Below are 19,947 nucleotides of genomic sequence, written 5' to 3' on the forward strand. Positions count from 1 at the left end.
GGGCGTGGAACCACACCATTTGTCTGTCAGTAGCCATGCTGTGGCAACAGCTCACATAGGAGAACTAGAAGGACTTACAACTAGAATATACAACTATGGACTGGGGCTTTGGGGAGGAAAAAAAAGAGAGAGGAAGACTGGCAACAGATGTTAGCTTAGGGCCAATCTTTCCCAGCAAAAAAAACCAACTCAATCTAAAGATGTAGCCTGCTATACATCCTTACATTAGCTTGAATCCCTGAGAGATATGGGATATTTAAATTTATATCTAAAAATATTTCTAGAATATTATTAAAATACTATTTGTATCTATTGGGTTTGCAATCTTGGGAGGCTTTTTAAAAGCAAAAATGAGAAAACTCTTTCTTTACTCTCATCTTAGACTTTTTAGGTATCCTAGGCTACTGATTTACCAAGGTCAGAACTATGAGTGCTCACTGACCAATTTCCAAACACACACACACACAAACAAGCAAACATACTCCTGCAAATTATTATTCTGTTATTTGAAAAAACACTATATACTTGTTATAAAATACAAATTTCCTACAATCACCTAGACATAACCAATATTAATACATTGGTTCCTTTCATTTACAAAATTAATGTGAGACCACAAAATTAAATATATGAATATATAAAAATTATTCTATTACTGGAATAATTTAAAACAATATGAGAAGCTTCAAAGTTTAAGATCAGAAACTATTATAGTTTTCTGCTTGACATTAAAAGTAGATTCACGAACATTAATTTTATTTCTTATTGTGAAATGAAAGATTCCACATAAATGATTACTATAATGAACATTAGTCTTTCACGTGCACTGTTTTTTTCAGCTTTATTGAGGTATAATTAACAAATACACACTTTTTTTGAGGAAGATCAGCCCTGAGGTAACATCCATCACCAATCCTCCTCTTTTTGCTGAGGAAGATTGGCCCTGAGCTAACATCTGTGACAGTCTTCCTCTGCTTAATATGTGGGACGCCTGTCACAGTATGGCTTGATAAGCAGTGCCTAGGTCTGTGCCCAGGATCCGAACCAGTGAACCCTGGGCCAGTGAAGCAGAACGTGCAAACTTAGCTGCTCCACCACTGGGCCGGCCCCAATACTTTTTTTCTTTAACCAATTTTGATGGAAACATTTCTCTATTGTATCACATACTTTTCTAATTTCTTAAACTGAGTAACGGAATATATATATATATATATATATGCTTATCTTTTTTAAATTACATATTAAACAACTCCATGTTCTGCTCACAAATATTCTTTCCACATTATTCCATAACACAAGGCAACTGAGCTGTGGCTGGTTGTTTGCTCCTGACATTAAACAGCTCTAGTTGCTCTGCTTTTAAATTTTCAGGTCCGCATTCTAGCTTCCCCCACTTCTTCCTTATGGTCAAATTAGTCTGTGGTTGTTTGTATGAATGTCTCCAGCAGCTCAGTTCCAGGGAGCTCCTTCTAATTAGCCTATCAAATCAGTTGTAGACAGAGATCAGGTGACCAAAGTTATTAGTACTCTATGTAATCTAAGAGTAAATAGGCTTCAAATAGGAGCTCAGAGGATTTTCTAAGACTTGAAACACATGAATTTAGCACTTGATTTTGTAACATTTATTCTCTCTGCTCGAAATCCCTTGACTCCTTCAAGACAGCTGAGATTGCGAGAGAACTGATTTCCAGATGAGATACTCCTCTGATTAATTTCTTCTGCTCAGAACAGAAGCAATGCCTCTAGATATCTTTTAAGAGTTGCCTGAACAGAAATGTTTATTTTTAAGTATACTGTTTGATAGTCTTTCTGGGAACAAAACTTCCATTCCCTAATCAGAGATCATGTACAGGAAAGGACTTGGTACATGGTAAGCACTCAATAAATGATAGTTAAATTGGACTTTAAGTTGGAGTGAGCAATCTGATAAAGGGCAAAGTATAACATTTTCATCTCCTAAATAGTGCCTAATGTGCCAACCTAATAACAGAAACACAATAATTTATAAAAATACTCAAGAAGATAGAGTGGAACAACAAACTGTTTTATTTAAATCATAGTGCTAGGCCCTGTTTGGTAAAACTTAGACGGTGTTGGTAATATCAAGCACAATTCTAAATTGTGAAGGAATTGGAGTGGGGAATGAGAAATGTCAACAATAAAAATTCTAGGATGAGAATAAAAGGCCCTGCCCTTTACTTTTACAAATAAATCATTATAGAATAGTGTTAACTTTTCACTGTCTCTTTGTTGAGCGCTTACAGAACGGAATTTTCCAATAGCTAGATAAATTTAATCTTATGAAATGTATACCATTTGGCATACTCTAAGGTATTAACAAATGTTAAATATTGATTAAAAAAAGTCAAATGAGACAGAAATAAGACTGATAATTTTACAACTCAAAGAGATAATAGAATAAAAAAAGAAAAAAATTTTAATAGAAAAAAATAAATAATAGAAGTCCTTTGACTTACCCAAGCAGTGTGCTCTTTCAAGTAACAACCTTTGTACTCAATGGTATTAGGATGCTTCAACTGTCGTAAAAATTTGACTTCCTTAAGAATATCTTGCCATTTCTATTGGTCAGAAAGAAAATGTTATTTTAAACTGAAAATAGTATTTTATTATCAAGTATACATATAAAATGTTCTTTTATTTTTTAAATGCACAAGCAAATGTTTAATAAATGAAGAAACTATTTAAATTTCTATTTCTTTAGTTTGAATACATGCAAATATAAATCTATCACCAAATATATTGTAATAAATTCACTATACTAACCCATGTTCTATTCCACAAAATAGTTGATTGAGCTAGAATATTAGGAACATTTATTGTATGCTTCACAAGAAGGAAGAAAAAGAATTGTGATAACGAAATGTTTAAGGAACTTTGTTTCTCCTGTCAATTTCATCCGAACTTGCTTATGTTAGTTCAGGTAGACAACTGTCTTTAACTTACCTCATGTGTCTGCTTCCCACTATAGGACATTTTCTTAACTGCCACCACCTCATTGGTGTGAGCATTTGTGGCCTGTTTTAAGAGAGTAGAAAAAAATTAAAAAGAATGAATGATGTTTCAGTCAGTTTAACTTAAATATTCGACTAGAGAATTTAAACAACATTCTCACATTTCATTATCACAGTTTAAAGATATTCCAACTTTTGATAGGCTAGATGGACATTTCCACCTCACTTTAAGGTACAGCCTCTCTTTATCCCTTTCAATACACATGCAAAGATTGTGTACTATAACAAAGAATTAGGGTTTAACAAAATATATCCAATCAAACAAAAATGAGTCTTATTTCCAAAACATCTATTCTGGCTTCGCCATGTAGAATGTCCGTCAATGGAGAACCAGTTAAATAAACATGGTACAGTCATATAATGAAATAACTATGAAAAGAATGAGGTAATCTATATGTATATATAGTAATACAAAAAGATGTCAAAAATATCATGACAAAAAACAAGCTGTATGGTATGATCTTATTTCTGCAAAATAGTAATAATGTGAGTATATGTGTAAAAAAAATTATGAAAGAATTTATACCGGGATATATATCATGATAATCCCCGGAGCAGTACTGTCCAATAGAACTTTCCATGATGATAGAAATGTTCTATGTCTACATTGTACATGGCAGCACATGAAATGTGGCACATGTGACTGAGGAAATGGATTTTAAATTTCATTTAATTTTAATTAACATATTTAAATAGTGGCTACTGCATTGAACAGTGCAGCAGAAGGTAAGATTAATCTTAAGAGGAACTTTCACTTCAAAGTTACACATACTTTATCAAAAGAATGCACTACATATGCACATACACACGTGTGCGTCTGCGTGTGTGTCTGGTCATCCACAAAGGCGGTCCTGTCTCATAATTATCCTGATGTATCTTCTCCATATCCAAAATATAACAGTTCATTTAAAGCACACATGAAAACCACAAATAACTCAAGTAATATTCTTTTCCTCCCAAGTACTTAAGAGATTCAAAACTAAATTTTCTAAAAATTTTCAGAAAAATAAAGATAAGACATTAAAAGATGATCTAATTTTGGTTTTCTTTTAATTACAGGGCTCTGCATCATACCCCTGATCTATGTAAGCTATTTTGGTTCCAGAATATTACTATTATTGTTAACCAATAAAGCTATAGCAGTGGTTCTGAGGTAAAGGATTGGAATTCACTGACTGATAAAATCAGGTCACCAATTTTAGAGAAAAATGCATAATCATTTTCTCAAATCATCTAATTAAGGAAGCTCCTCAGATATAACAATGGTTTCTTTTTGATTAAAAAATTTAAATTCAAACTATTACAACTTACTGATGTAAAAACAATTCAACTCCAGATTCTTACTGGATGCCAAAATGCAGAAAAAATGAACACACACTAAAAAAATTTTTTTTACAAGCACTTAGGTAAAAGTACCTATTATACAAACAAGGTATCCACTAGTTATAGTTTTCAAATCAGCAGGATTCTACAAAGGCATTTTTTAGATATTTTGTTCATTTAGAAGGTACAGACTGACTTGTTCAAAAGCAAAAATCACATTTTGCTGGCTTTTAAAATTTAACACTAAGACTGCTTATATGACAGCAACAAAGAAAAGTTGATGTAAATTCAGTATTACAATAAAGGTTAGAGAGACTATACCTGAAAGATGGATATTTGGGGCATGAATCTATGTATTGTGCAGCTTAAGGAGCCTGGGGAAGGTTTAGGAAATACTCAAACAATCAGGAATTTTAACTTGTAGTGGGGTTTAAAAAAAAAAATCCTTAACTTTTCTAAAAAGAAAAAAAAAAGGCCCACACAAAAGGAATCAGATAGGATTATCTAATTGTTTATTAAGGTTATTTACAATCAATGCTTCTTTGGAACCAGAGACATGAAAAAAGAATTATCCTAAAATAAAAACATATTTCTTTACCTTCACAGAGTAATCATTACTTAGAACCTGATAAGTGTACTTGCTTATAGAACCTATCTACTGGGGCAGAGACGTGAAATTTGAAAAACATACTCATGTTGATTTTTCTATAGATGTGAGATTTTTAATGCAATTTTATACTGGTTAAAATTCAAACCTGAAACTGAAATTTAAAGAAAGGTCATTGTTTTAGTACAGACAAAGGAAACTCTCAATGAAGTCTCAGCTTTCCAGTGCTTCATACTGTATTATGAATGATTACAACCTCTAAACATTTCAAGTTTTATTCTTGAAACTTACATTCATACTTAACACTTTCAACAGTCTCAATGGTCTCAGTAACTTTAAGCAAGATCATTGATTCAAAAAATATTTATTGAGAACTTACTATGTGTTGAATATTTTCTTAACCATTTTCCAGCTACATTTACATTGTCAACATTTTGCTTAGTTTCTAGAGAAATATAAAAATTAAACATAAGTGCTTTTTTTTGCCCTATTTATTGAACCTCAGCTAAAAAAAAGGCAGTTATACCCAGAAGAGGAGAATGAAATTACTTACTGTAGGTAGATTATACATGACATGCTGAGTTCAACAAGGCAACAGTAGAAACCTAGAAACTTTATAGTTGTGTTTAAGTGAATAAAAAAATAAACATGCTCAGCCCTTTTTATTTTCCTTTAATACAGAGTTTCTTACTATCTCATTTGTTACTGCTGCTAATTTCTGAATTACTTAGGTAAATCCAAACCACACAGATATTTCATCAAGTGAATAGTTTCAATTTTCTCTGAATATAATATATGCTCTCAGGTGATTGATTCTACAAGAACTGTGCCAGCTTACAATTCACTTTAAACCTATTTCCTGGCATCATTCCATGTAAACTACAAAGAGTCTAACAAAATTATAGTGTTTAGGTATAAAAATGTTGGTTGCTAGACTCTGGTCTTTATGGCTTGCTAGCAAGACTATGACTCAAGAAAAGTACTAATTAGCAGTACCAAGTTCTCTGAGTTCTTCATAATTCACTCATCTCAGAAATACTTACTAGGTGTTCAAAATTTATCAGGTATCGGGCTAAGTGCTAGGGATAGATCTGTGAGTAAATGTGCTCAGTACCTGTCTCTCTTCTAGTAGCATAGACATAAGAAAAATAAAATCATAACAAACTAACGTAACATTGCAACTGTGACATGTGCTATGCAGAAGGGTATGTGTTACTTTGAGAACCAAAAATGGGGGAATGTAACTTAGGCAGGTCAGGCGAGGCTTCCCTGAAGAAACGAGACTTCAACTGAGAGCTCAAGGATGAGCGTGAGTCAAGAAAACATTCCAGAGAGAAAGTCTGTGCAAAGATCCAATGATGGACGATCAAAGGAAAGACAGAATATTACAGCTAGAGCAATGAGGATAAGAGGGAATACAGTTCTGGCATCGATAGGGACCACATCATGGAAGACCTTGGAGGCAGGCTCCAGTAAGGATTTTAATCTTAGCCTAGGAATAGAGGAGAGACCCTGAAGGCTTCATAGTGAAAAGGTAATATGATCAAACTGACTTTTTATTTTCCCCAAGTTCACCATGATGTGGACAATAGAGCAGAGAGAGATCAGTATGGGTGCACAGAGATCAGTGAGGAGCCTATTGCAGTTGGCTAAGTAAGAGAGGACAGTCTTCTTGGTTATAATGGTATGAATAATGGAGGAAGAATCTATTAGCAGTGAGGGAGGAGCAACACAGAAATATTACTGTGGCCAGTGAGAAAATCAATTTTTAACATACTACCTATGTGAACACTATAGATAAAAGGTTAAAGCTTTTTGTAAGTTTTTTAGTAAAGTGTCAGTTAATTCCCCTTTAATCTGTTTTTTAGTGCCTTATGAGCTTTTATGGGCCTGTATTACTCACTTTTGTATACAGGCAATATATAGTTAATGATTACATTTCAATATCAAAGCCACCAAGGTATCTTTATGATTTCTCTAGTCTATCATTATCAACAAATTACACATATTAGTGACTACTGTAAACGGGGCATTGTGCTAGTCTTTAAAGTTGTAAAGAAGTATTAGAAATAGTCCTCATTTTCAAAAGGCATGTACTCTAGTTAAGTAGACAGAACGTGGCCCCAAAAGCAAATAAATCGCTAGGTCTTTTACAGCCTATTACAAAGTAGGTCTCATTTTGCCCCTAGTACAGATGGCTTGTTAATAAGTTTCAAAGCATACTCAGTTTATTGCATCCATTCTAAAAGAGAACTTGGAGAGGGGTTTGGCTGCTCTTTAAAATAGCAGAGTCAAATACAGATTGGAACTACCCTCTGACTCTGGCCAAGAGAGATTCTGAGAGGATGAATTAGTTATAACGTAATAGAAGGAAAGCAAGAAAAGATGGCTGAAGAATCTACCTCCAAGCAAAATAAAGAGGTCACAAACAAATATATACAGAATGTTTCCATTTTCGAAAAGTTCAAAACCAGGCAAACCCAAATTATATTGTTAGGGGTGCAGAAGTAAGTGGGTTACATATATAAAAAAACAAAAAAATAATCACCATAAAATTCAGGATAGTGGATTCTCCTAACACAAGAGGGGCTTACGGAAGGCCGGCAATATTCAATTTCTTGGCCTGGCTGGTGTTATAAAGGGATTTACCTTTTAATTATTCTTTAAATTATATATTAAAATATATAACTGTGTATGTATTATGCACATTTTTTGCATGTATGATATATTTATAATTTAAAAAAATCCTTTTTTAAAAAACTGTCTCTGTGGGGGCTGGCCCACTGGTGCAGTGGTTAAGTTCGTGCACTCTGCTTCAGTGGCCCGGGGTGTGCCAGTTCGGATCCTGGGCGTGGACCTAAGTACCGCTCCTCAAGCCATGCTGTGGCAGGTGTCCCACATATAAAATAGAGGAAGATGGGCACAGATGTTAGCTCGGGGCTGATCTTCTTCAGCAAAAAGAGGAGGATTGGTGGCGAATGTTAGCTCAGGGCTAATCTTCCTCAAAAACAAAAAAAAGTGTCTTTGTGAATGAGGAAGGCAACACTTTGATTGGACCTTAAATACGATTCTAAACCCAAAGATTAACATGGGACTGTTAACTAGAAAATTAACATCCTCTTCAGCCATGGAAGGTCACTTCATGATAAGATGTACTTGAGCGGCAGCCAAGTATTCGATGGGGATGAGGGAGAAGAAGTGGTGGCAGTGCTGAGCACAGACATGAAACAAGAAAGAGTTCAGAGAAAACCCAGGCTGAAGATTTGGCTAGAAACAAAAGAATAAGCTAAAGAGTCAATTAATAAAATCTCATTTGGAAGGACATCTAAAGATAAGCCCTACCCAGATGGCAGAACATAAAGGACCACTTAAAAGGAAAAGTCAAATACTGTTTGATTAAAAAAAAAATTATTTAATAGGTTGGTTTGGAGGAGAAATAGGTTAATAATTAGTACTTAAATATTACTTGCTTTAATGGACTAGTACTCTTAAAAAAGTATTTGTTACTTTGATGAAGCAAACTGTTAAGGTTATCTAAATAAATTAAAGAACTATATTTTACGTAATGACTTTCAGGTGAACGAGCTATGTTAACATTGCAGTCATTTCTCATTCTTCTCATCAGAAGGTAATCACATTCTTGGAGTTCAAACTGACTCTAAGGGGCTAGGCTTTGTACCCCTTAACCTAAAATACTGACTTGACGTGACTGTTACTAAAACTCCTTGTCAGTACATCTGTCTGAGTAGCCATCCACTCCTTCGTTCATCCATCCATCTATCCACCTATCCATCCACCTGACCATCTGTCATTTATTGAGTTCCTATTATTATACTAGTTACTGAGAAGATAGCAATGCACAAGATAGACATAACCCCTGTCCTCATGAGCTTACTATTTAGTGGGAGGGACATATATGAATCAAAAAATCTCACACAATTATTTAACTACAACTGTGACAAATGCAACAAAATACAAGCTCAGGATATTATGAGATCATAAAGAATGTCTTAATGGAGTGCTGGAGGGTTGAACAGGAAAGGCTATCTTGTGAATCTAACACTTAAGCTGAAATCTGTAGGATAAACAAGAATTAGACAGAGATGAAGACGCAATGTGTAGAGTTTTCTAGCTGAGAGGAATAGCATACATGAAGCCCCCAAGACAGGAAAGAGCTTGGCATGTAGGAGAAATGCATAAGGCTCAACGTCAAGCTTATAACTTTTTTGTAGAAACTTGATGGCAGAGTCATTTGATATAGACACCATTGACTTGAATAATGCTTAGAATTCTGGGATTGGCTTTTCAGCAATGACTATTTGCCTCTACTATAGACATCATTTAATTTGTAGAATAAACATTAAAGCCGAGTGTATTTTATAAATAATAGAATGTGTAGAATTCAAACTTTCTTCATGTGATCTATCTAAATGATTCTTAATTACTTACAAAATAAACTGCTCCAAAACTTCCATGTCCAATTTCATGCAAACCAATAAAAAGTTCTTCAGGATCATCTTTGTAGAATAGATCAGCAATCTCTGGGTCCTTTGGCACCCCTTTACGCATGATGACCAGTATTTGCAAGCGCTTTGCTTTCGATATCCCAGTCAGCTTTATCTCTCATTGACAAATTATTTTTTTGGTAAATGTTTAGTACCTGTAGAAAAATAAGATTTAACATTAACTTATCTTGAACACATTTTGTTTGGTGGCAATACAAATTAATATTAAAAACCATCTTAGTCTTACAACTCCATAACAAAAAGACAAATAACCCAAAGGAAAAACGGGCAAAAGATATGAATAGACATTTCCCCAAAGATATACAAGTGGCTATTAACACATGAAGAGATGCTCTAGATTATTAGTCATTAGAAAAATAAAAGTTAAAACCACAATGAGATACCATTTCATATCCAGTAGGATGGCTATTATGAAAAGTCAGATAATAAGTATCGGTAAGAACGTGGACAGATAAGAACGCTCCAACACTGCTGGTGGGAATGTAATATGGTGCAGCCATTTTGGGAAACAGACTGGCAGTTCATCAAAAACTTAAACATAGAGTTACCATTTGACCCAGAAATTCCACTCCTAGTATATACCCAAGGGATATAAAAACATAGGTTCACACAAAACTTGTGCATGGATATTGATGGCATCAACATTCGTAATAGCCAGAAGGTGGAAACAACTCAAATGTCCATTTGGCAAATGAATAAACAAAATATACTATATCCATACAATGGAATATTATTCAGCCATAAAAAGGATTGAAGTACTGATACATGCTGCAACATGGATGAACCTTGAAAACATTATGCTAAGTGAAAGAAACCAGTCACAAAAGACTACATATTGTGTCATTCAGTCTATATAATACATCCAGAATAAGGAAATCTATAGAGACAGAAAGTAGATTACTGGTTGCCTAGGGCTTGGAAGAAGCGGGGATTGGGGATAATAGCTAAAAGGTATGGGCTTTCTTTTTAGGGTGATTAAGATGTTCTAAAATTGATGGTGGTGATGGTTGCACAACTGCTAGTATACTGAAAACCACTGAATTATGCACTTTAAATGAGTGAATTGTATGGTATGAAAATTATATCTCAATAAATCTGTTTTAAAAAGCATTTTGGTCTAATTAATACTGAAATAATAATAGCTAACATTTATTAAGTACTACTATGTGTTAGGCAACACTGAATACAATGTACACATTATCTCCTTTAATCCCTACAACAGCTTCATAAAGTAGGACCTTATTATTTGGATTTTATAGGATGAACTAAGACTGAGAGGCAGAACTACTTCTCCATGGTCAGGAAAGTAGTATTTGTCAGAAATGGGACTCAAACCCGGATCTAACTGCAAAGCCCATGCTCTTAATTAATGTGTGATATATACATATAGTAGAATAGGTAATTAAACAATTCTGTGCAAACCACTGGAAAAAACTTCTGTAATTTGGAGACTATGCTAAATGTTCACTTAAAGAGGCAGTTTATTCTGCTGCTATACAAAATATTCTGAGTTCAAAGTTTCTATTAATAAAAAGACATCATTTTGACATGCTTATATGTTGATTGTCAATAGTTACATTTTTTGGTGTAGATCCTTTTTTCTTTATTCTTTGAAAAATATTGAAATATTAGCTTTCATCCATGTTTTTTATTATAAATACCTCCTGCCCCCAAGAATCATTCGACATTTGAACTTATCACAGGATAGTTTGTGTTTCTTCCTTGACCCACTAGATAACTATGCTAGAAATTTGGTTATTGGCCAATAAAACTGTAGTTTTGCAAACATGATGAGCCAATGGGCTTCACTCAAGAAGAGAAAAAGAGAGTCATTAATTAAAGAAGTAAAACTGACCATACTAAGAGGTATTTCTCTCTTGCGACATGATAGCCTTAGGTGACAATGTACATTATTTCATATGGTTAGTCTAGTTAAATCGTTAGCATATGTAGGTCATCAAACTAACTATCCATCTAACCACTCAACTCTTTCCTTGATTCAACAAATATTTATTGGGTGCCTACTATTTGCCAGGCAGTGTACTGAGTGTTGGAGATAGAATGGGATGTGGTCCCTGTCCTTAAAGGTCTTAGAGTCAAATGGGAGTGACGGGCATTAAACTATAATGGCACAAATGACAAAATAGTTATAATTGGTTGCTGTTATGAGGAAAAAGCAAAAAATTTTCATATAAGGATATAATAGGGTGATCCAGACTATTTCTTACTTGGATTTGAAAAAGTATTCCTACTCAGGGAAAATAAAAGTAGTTTATTCAATATGAATGTGTGGAAGAGTTGGAAGGAGAAAATATAAAGCTGGTGTTAAGCCAAGGAAAATCTCAATAGGTCTTTTAAGCCATATTAAGAAATTTTGACTTTATCCTGAGGGCAATGGGGAGCCCTCAAAAGTATTCGCCACAGAAAACAGCACACCTGTAATCCTGGGCACTCATCCTGGCAATCCATGAATGCGACTAATCAAGCATTAAGTCAATATATCAATACTATTGAAAAAGCACCTTAAATCTAGTTATTTGTCAATCAGTTAACCGAAAATACATAAAGTTCAAAAAGTGCTATTGCCTTCAATGCTTATGCTTGAGAATAGAAAAGAGAAACAAAGGATTAAATCAAAGGCATACCTTTTGGAGAATATGCCAAAAAAAGAAAAAAGAAAAGAAAAAAGTAAACTATAAGCTTGCCTTTAGCAAAACCCAAAAGAGCTACAAATTAAACTTATAAGAACTAAGATCTTTTCAATCACCAAAATGTATTTTGAACTTTCGAATATTTTGGCTTCAATGTAAATAAAGCTAAGTAATATGGATAACCATTTGGGAGAAATACATAGATCACTATGTCATACTATAGACTAAAATGATTTTCAAAAGAAATAAAAATTTAAATGTAAAAAATGAGACCATAAAATCTTTTAGAATAAATTATAGTTGAATATTTAATTACTAAGCAAGACACCAGAGGCAAAAGCCATAAACTAAAATCAATAAGCTTGACTACATACAATTAATAACTTCTTTGTCTTAAAAAACATAATGAATAGATTTCTACTTCCAGCCAAGATGGAGTAACAGGGATTGGATTTATTATCTGCCACAAGAAACAACTAAAACACTGGGAAAAAAAAATGAAATGAGGATATTTCAAGACAATGGACAGGCAAAGAAGGATGGTGATTCCTGACAGAAGAGCAGCAAACAAGATGAGCCATAATTGCCCAGCTTAAGGCCCTGGGAGAGTTTCCAGGCCAAGGCTCAGAGAGGGGGGAGCTCAGGGCCTGGTCGCCCATTATTTAAATTTCATCATTTAAACAAAAATAACAACATAGTGTGAATTTATAATATACATAGAAGTAAAATGTATAATAACACAAAGTCTAGGAGGAGAGAAATTTAAGCACAACATTGTAAAGTTGTTATACTATAAGCAAAATGGTATAATATCATTTGAATATGGACCGTATATTATACATAAATTTAATTGCATATATGAATACATATGTGTGTATATATAAAGACACAAATATGTCTTTAAATATAAAGACAAATAGGTTAAATGGATAGAAAAAGACATAATACTAATCAAAAGAAAGCTGGGCTGGCTATATTGATATCAAATAACATAGATTTCAAAGCAAAGAATAATATGAAGTTTATTTCATAATGGTAAAGGGATCCATCTATTCATCAAGAGAACATAACAATCCTAAATGTTTATGCACCTAATAACAGAGCCTCAAAATACATGATTAAAAACTGATTCAACTTCAAGGAGAAATAGACAAATCCACAATTATAGTTGCAGGTTTCAGTTTCCTTTTCTCAATAATTGATAGAACAGATAGACAGAAAATCAGTAAGGATACAGAAGACTTGAACAGCATTATCAAGCAATTTGATTATTAACATTTACAGAGCACTCTACCCAACATCATAACACATCTTCTTTCCAAGTGCACACAGATCACTTACCAAGATAGACCTATGTTCCACACCATAAAATAAGCCTCAATAAATTGAAAAGATTTAAGTCATACTAAGTATATTCTCTGAACATAATGGAATTAAATTAGAGGCACATTTAAACTGCCCTGCTTCCAAACACTGAGAAGGATCAAGTTTGTGGTGCTGGCAGATCCTAGGCAAGCTGGAATAGATTCTCTTCAAAAGATTTATGAGATTTGCTCAGACTTTGCCCTCAAGAATCCATTCCACTCCCTGGAAATGCCCATCAGATGTGAACTATTTTACCAGAACCTGAAGTTAGCCCTGGAGGAAGCAGAGAAGGCTAAAACTTTTGGACCTGGGTCATGGACTGAACCTGCAATGGAACCCTCAAATTCTGAAAGATCTTGCCATAGGAGTCCTGCTGTTTTCACTCTGATGGAGATCCCAACAGCCTTGTTAGTGCACTTGAAAATGGGAGGATGCTGCACCTGATCACATGTGAGCCTTCATACCATGCTCTCTTCCCTCCTGTATCTATCATAGCCCTACTTCCCAACTCTGTACAGAGTTATTTATGGAGGAGTTAAGCCCATAAATGCTGTAATAAACATTACTTTGATTTGCTATCTGTCAATAGCAGAGAGACATCTGAAAAATCTGCAAATATATGGAAACTAAATAATACACTTTTAAATAGTCCATGGGTCAAAGAATAAATTAAAAAAAAGAAAATATTTTTATCTTAATTAAAATGAAAGTACAACATATCAAAATTTGTGGGATGCTGCTAAAGCAGTACTCACAGGAAAATCTACTGCACTAAGCTCTTGTTTTAAGAAAGGTCTCAAACAAATGACCTCAGCTTCCACTAGAAAAAAACTAGAAAAAATGAGCAAATTTAGCCCAAAGTAAGCAGAGAAAGGAAATAATAAAGATTAAAGCAGAAAAAAAAGAAAAGAAAAAAATCATGAAAGCGAAGCTAATTCTTTGAGAAACATAATCAAATTTATACACCTCTTGCCAGACTGATGAGAAAAAAAAGTCAGAAGACACAATTACCAATAGCAGAAATGAGAGAGATGACATCAATACAGATTCTATAGACATCAGAAGGATAATCAGGGATTAATATAAACAACATTATGGAAATAAATTCAACAACTTAGATGAAATAGACAAATTCTTTGAAAGACACAAACCACCAAAGTTTACTCCAGAAGAAACAGCCCAAATACCTCTATACACCTATCGAAGTAACTGAATTTGTAATTTAAAATCTTCCTAAAAAGAAAACTCCAGGCTAAAATGGCTTCATTGGTAAATTCTACCAAACATCAATGGAAGACACAACACTAATTCTATATATGTCTCCCAGAAAATGGAAAAGAAGAAATACTTTCTAGGATTCATTCTATGAGCCTTGCAGTGCCCTGATACCAAAGCCAGACAAAAACATTACAAGAAAGAAAACAACAGACAAAAATACTTCAGGGATACAGATGCAAAAATTCATAACAAAATTTTAGCAAATAAAATTCAATAATATCCCAGGAATGCAAGGTTGGTTTAACACACAAAAGTCAACCAATGTAACTCACCATATCAACAATCTAAAAAAAAGCCAAATGAGCACCTCTAAAGATGCATAAAAGCATTTGACAAAATCCAAAATTCATTCCTGATAAAGACTCTGAGCCTACTGGAAATAGCAGGTAACACCCCCAACCTCATAAAGGGAATCCATGAAACATCTGTAGTTATGGTCAAATATAATGGCGAAAGGCAAAATGCTTTCCTGCTAAGATCAGGAACAAGGCAAAGAGGTCTGTGCTCAACACTTCTATTCAACATTGTGCTGGATGTTCTATAAGTGCAATAAGGCAAGAAAAAAAGAAAGAAAAAGCATCAAGATTGGGAAGGAAAAAGGAAGACTTTTATTGACAAACAACATAATCACCTATGTACAAAATTCAATGTAATTTACAAAAAGCTACTAGGACTAATAAGTGAGTTTATCAAAGTTGCAGAATATAACATCAACATCTAAAACTCAATTATATTTCCAAACAGGAACAACAGAAATCAAAAATTTTAACATCCCACAACTAGAAGGACCTGCAACTAAGATATACAACTGTGTATAGGGGGAGGGGTTTGGGGAGATAAAGCGAAAAAAAAAAAGAAGAAAAAAAATTTTAAATATCACTTACAATATGAAATATTTAGGAATAAATCTGACAAAAGATGTGTGAGACCTGTACATTGAAAATTACAAGAATGGTGAAAGAAATTAAAGACATAATGAAGAGCTATACTGTGGTTAGAGGTCAGAAGACTCAACATGGAATTTTCTTTAGAAATATAAATTGAGAAGCTGATTCTAAAATTCATAAGAAAATGCAAAGACCGAGAATAACCAAAACAACTTTGAAAAAGGAAGACGAAGTTGGAGGGCTAATATATCCTAATTGCAAGTTTATCATAAGGCTACAGTTATCAAGCGAGTGATAATGATATAGACAAACAGATCAATGCAACAGCATAGGAAGTCCAGAAATAGACCCACATTTATGGACAACTGAATTTTGATAAAGGCGCAAAGGCAATTCAGTGGAGAAAGTCTTCAACAAATGGTGCTGGAACAATTGCATATATATATATGCAAAAAAAAAAAAAGATCTTTGATCCATATTAACCCCATATTAAAAATTAACTCCAAAAGTAATATAGAACTAAATGTAAAACCTAAAACTAAAAAAACCCTCTATGAAACCATGGGAGAAATTCTTTGCGACCTTGAGTCAGGCGAAGATTTCTTAGATATAAAAAAGAGCACAATCTATAAAAGAAAAAATTGACAAATTAAACTTAATCAAGATTAAAAATGTATCCTTTTTGAAAGACTTCATTAAGACAATGAAAAGGTAAGTCACAGATTGGGAGAAAATCTTGGCAAAACATATATCTTATAATGGACTTGTATCTAGAAAATATAAAGAATCCTCAAAACTCAGTAAAAAGAAAATGAACTCAATTTTAAAAATGGGAAAAAGACTAGAACAGACACTTCATCAAGGAAGATATATGGATGACAAATACACAAAAGAAAAGATGCTTAATATCACTATTCATTAGGGAGATACAAATTAAAACCACAATGAAATACTATTACATACCTATTAGAATAGCTAACATTGAAAAGACTGACCATACCAGATGTTGGCAAGGATGCAAAGTAACTGAATCTCTCATATACTGCTGGTGGGAACGTAACATGGTACAAACACTTTGGAAAACACATTGGCAGTTTCTTAAAAAGTTAAACATACATCTATTATATGATGTAGTCATTCCACTCCTGGTATTTACCCAAGAAAAATGAAAGCATATGTCCATATAAACCCTGTACACAAATGTTCATAGCAGCTTTATTTTTAATAGCCGAAACTGGAAACAACCCAAATGTCCATCAACAGATGAATGGATAAACAATCTGTCATACATGCAGATGATGGAATGCAACTCAGCAATAAAATGAACTACTGATACATGCTACAACATGGGTGAATCTCAAAATAATTATGCTGAGTGAAAGAAGCCAGGCAAAAAAAGAGTACATACTCTATGATTTCATTTATATAAAATTCTAGAAAATGCAAACTAATCTAAAATGACAGAAAGCACATCAGTAGTTGCCTGGGGATAGGGTTTGAGTGAAAGGAGGTGGAGAGAGGGATTAAAAAGGGTCATGAAGAAGCTTTTGAGAGTGATGGATATGTTAGAACATGTTTTATGTCAATTATACATCAACAAGGTTGTTTTAAAAAGATGCAATAAACAAAATTGAAAAGCAAATAAAGCAGGGATAGTTTTTGCAAAATAAGTGCCAGTTATTTTTTTTATTTTTTGCTGAGGAAGATTCACCCTGAGCTAACATCTGTTGCCAATCTTCCTCTTTTTGCTTTTGGCCCTGAGCTAACATCTGTGCCAGTCTTCCTCTATTTGTATGTGGGTCGTTGCCAAAGCACGGCCACCAATGAGTGATGTAGTTCTGTGCCTGGGAACCAAACCCAGGCTGCTGAAGCAGAGCGTGCGAACTTAATCTCTAGGCCACAGGGCCGGCCCCTAAAAGTTATTCTTAACATCAGAGAGGTGAACACATACATATAATATACCCACCGACACATTCAAAGGACATAAACAGGAAATTAAAAGAAGAAATAGAAGTCATATGATTAATGACATGAAACATATAATTTCACTAGTAATCAAAGAAGTAAAAACTAAAATAATGACACCTCATTTCACCAAATGACAAATTTTCACCAATGACAAATTGGTGAAGCAATAGAGAAAAGATAAATTTTATGGTGAGGGCATAAGAAAAGTCATTTTTATACACTGCTGGAAGAACAGAATGGATTCACTCTTTGTCCCAGTAATATATCCTTCCAGGAATTTATACAAGGCGGTTTCTTCTTTTGTTTTGTTTTGCTTTAATAGAAGAATCGGGGTATAAGTAGGTAACACACAGGAGAGATGTGACAGTGAAGTGGGCAGCGTGGCTTGTCTCACTTGCAGTTTGGATTTATTTGCAGGTTTGTGCTATATCTGAAGTAGGTGTTGGGATTTCAGGTAACTTTTTTATTTCTTTCTTTTTGCTTATCTGTATTTTCTGCAAAATCTATTACTTCTGTAATTAGAGGAAAAGTGATATGAAGAATTTTCTTTCAAATGTCTAATTATAAAGTATTACAACAAAAAATGGCAACATATACTTAAAGAAAATAATTTCATAATAGGAATCAAGAAACTTTAAGTAAGCTCATTTCTTTTCACCAAGTAATTCTCCATAACTGTAAGCTATAACTGAGAATAATGAAAATCTATAAGAAAACAATTTGAAACTAAAAAATGCTTACAGAATATTTTATCCCAATTTTATTAAGATTTTTACTTTTCCTTTTATTTTCCTTACAAAGATAATAAAACTTCATTATAGGAGACCCAGAAAATAGAATTTGCTCCTATTTTATAGAATAAAGCAAAGTCATGGATCAATGGACAATACCTTTTTGTATATGGCACAAAATATACTGTGTTGCTCAGATTCATTTTAGCAGCAATATTTTTATTCTCTTTTATAACTTCAGTCTTTTGTATTTATGGTGCACCTATGGAAAAAGAAGAATAAAATATATAATTATAAGGGCAAAATTAAAGAAGCAATAATCGATAATATGATAGGTTTAAATATTTACAAATGTAATATTACAAAGTTAAAATTTTATCTTCATCTGTTTGTGCATGACAAATGTAAAAGGTAAGATTTTCACAATACAGACTCAGGCTACTCTTTCACAAGTAACACCAGGTAAACAAATGTGTCATTAGATTTCAGAATCTATGAGGCTTCCACTGGTTTGTTGTGAGTCCAGGGAAACTCAATAGAGGCTACCTGTAGACAGGACTAATCTGACAGCACACGGTGATGCTGCTGATTGTCAGGAAGGCGTACATTTTGAATTGCTTTTCCAATAGGCATGATGATTTACATTGTCTCATCTATTTTTCCTTTCCTAGGCTTTCCTATAACCAGTCTTCCACATTTCAGGGGTAACGATTATTCCTTACTATCTATTACAGAAGTACACCCTAATGTAGAGAATCTGGGAAATATATACTATTATGAAGAAAAATCCCTAATCCTACCCAGGACAAACTCCATTAACAATTTAACACTTTTCTCCATGTGCATATTTATTTCTTCATGCTCACGTTTATATTTGTTATACACCTGAGATCACATTATATATATAATTCCACAGTCTACCTCTTTTAACTAATTCTGTAGTACAAGCATTTTGTCACGTTATCGAACATTGTTCACAAAGATCATTTTAATGACTACTCAATGTATATCTTACTGAAGAGCCACAATTCATTCACAACCGTTTCTCCACAATTTGAAACCAAGGCTGTATTCAACCCCTTGTTAAATTATTAAAAATTATTGTGTTTTGAAGAACTTTGTGCATATTATCCATCTACATTTACAGGGCTTTCTTTGGAATGGATCTCTAGAAGTAGAATTATTGGGTCAAAGAATATATCAATTTAAAGCTTATGTATATTGAAATAATTTTTAGATGCTTGGCTAGCTTTGGAGATGAAGGTCTTAAAAAGGGGGGTGGGCGGGAAACTAGAAAAAACGTATCGACCTCCATTTTCACCTTTTTCCTCTTGAGGATATCCCAATCTCCTCTCACATTTCTACTTGTAAGCTAATCTTTTTCATTCTTTTGTTATTCTGATTCTCCGGCTGTAGAATGCTCTATATTAATTGTTAGCTAAAACTTGCCTGAATTCAGCATCACATTTAACCATCAACTAATCAATAACTACAATGTCTGCATGTCTACCCTGCTAATCTAGTTTGATTACAGATTCAGTGAACTAAAATATCCCTTATGATATTATATAACAATAGT

The 19,947-nt window shown here is 33.6% G+C and overlaps 1 protein-coding gene across 4 annotated transcripts in view; it reads right to left on the reverse strand.

The window, feature by feature from the left end:
* Nucleotides 1-19,947, reverse strand: part of TAOK3 (TAO kinase 3) — a 169,097-nt gene that overhangs the window by 73,064 nt on the left and 76,086 nt on the right. For all 4 annotated transcript variants that reach the window (XM_014854724.3, XM_070516157.1, XM_070516158.1 and 1 more), the window contains exons 2-5: nucleotides 18,528-18,630; nucleotides 9,412-9,622; nucleotides 2,965-3,036; nucleotides 2,478-2,579 (exon numbers count right to left, since the gene is read on the reverse strand). In XM_014854724.3, the coding sequence (XP_014710210.1) occupies nucleotides 2,478-2,579; nucleotides 2,965-3,036; nucleotides 9,412-9,531 (294 nt within the window). In that variant the 5' untranslated portion in view covers nucleotides 9,532-9,622; nucleotides 18,528-18,630. The remainder of the gene's footprint in view (nucleotides 1-2,477; nucleotides 2,580-2,964; nucleotides 3,037-9,411; nucleotides 9,623-18,527; nucleotides 18,631-19,947) is intronic.

The sequence above is a fragment of the Equus asinus genome, chromosome 8 (assembly GCF_041296235.1).
Source record: "Equus asinus isolate D_3611 breed Donkey chromosome 8, EquAss-T2T_v2, whole genome shotgun sequence".
Lineage (NCBI taxonomy): Eukaryota > Metazoa > Chordata > Mammalia > Perissodactyla > Equidae > Equus > Equus asinus.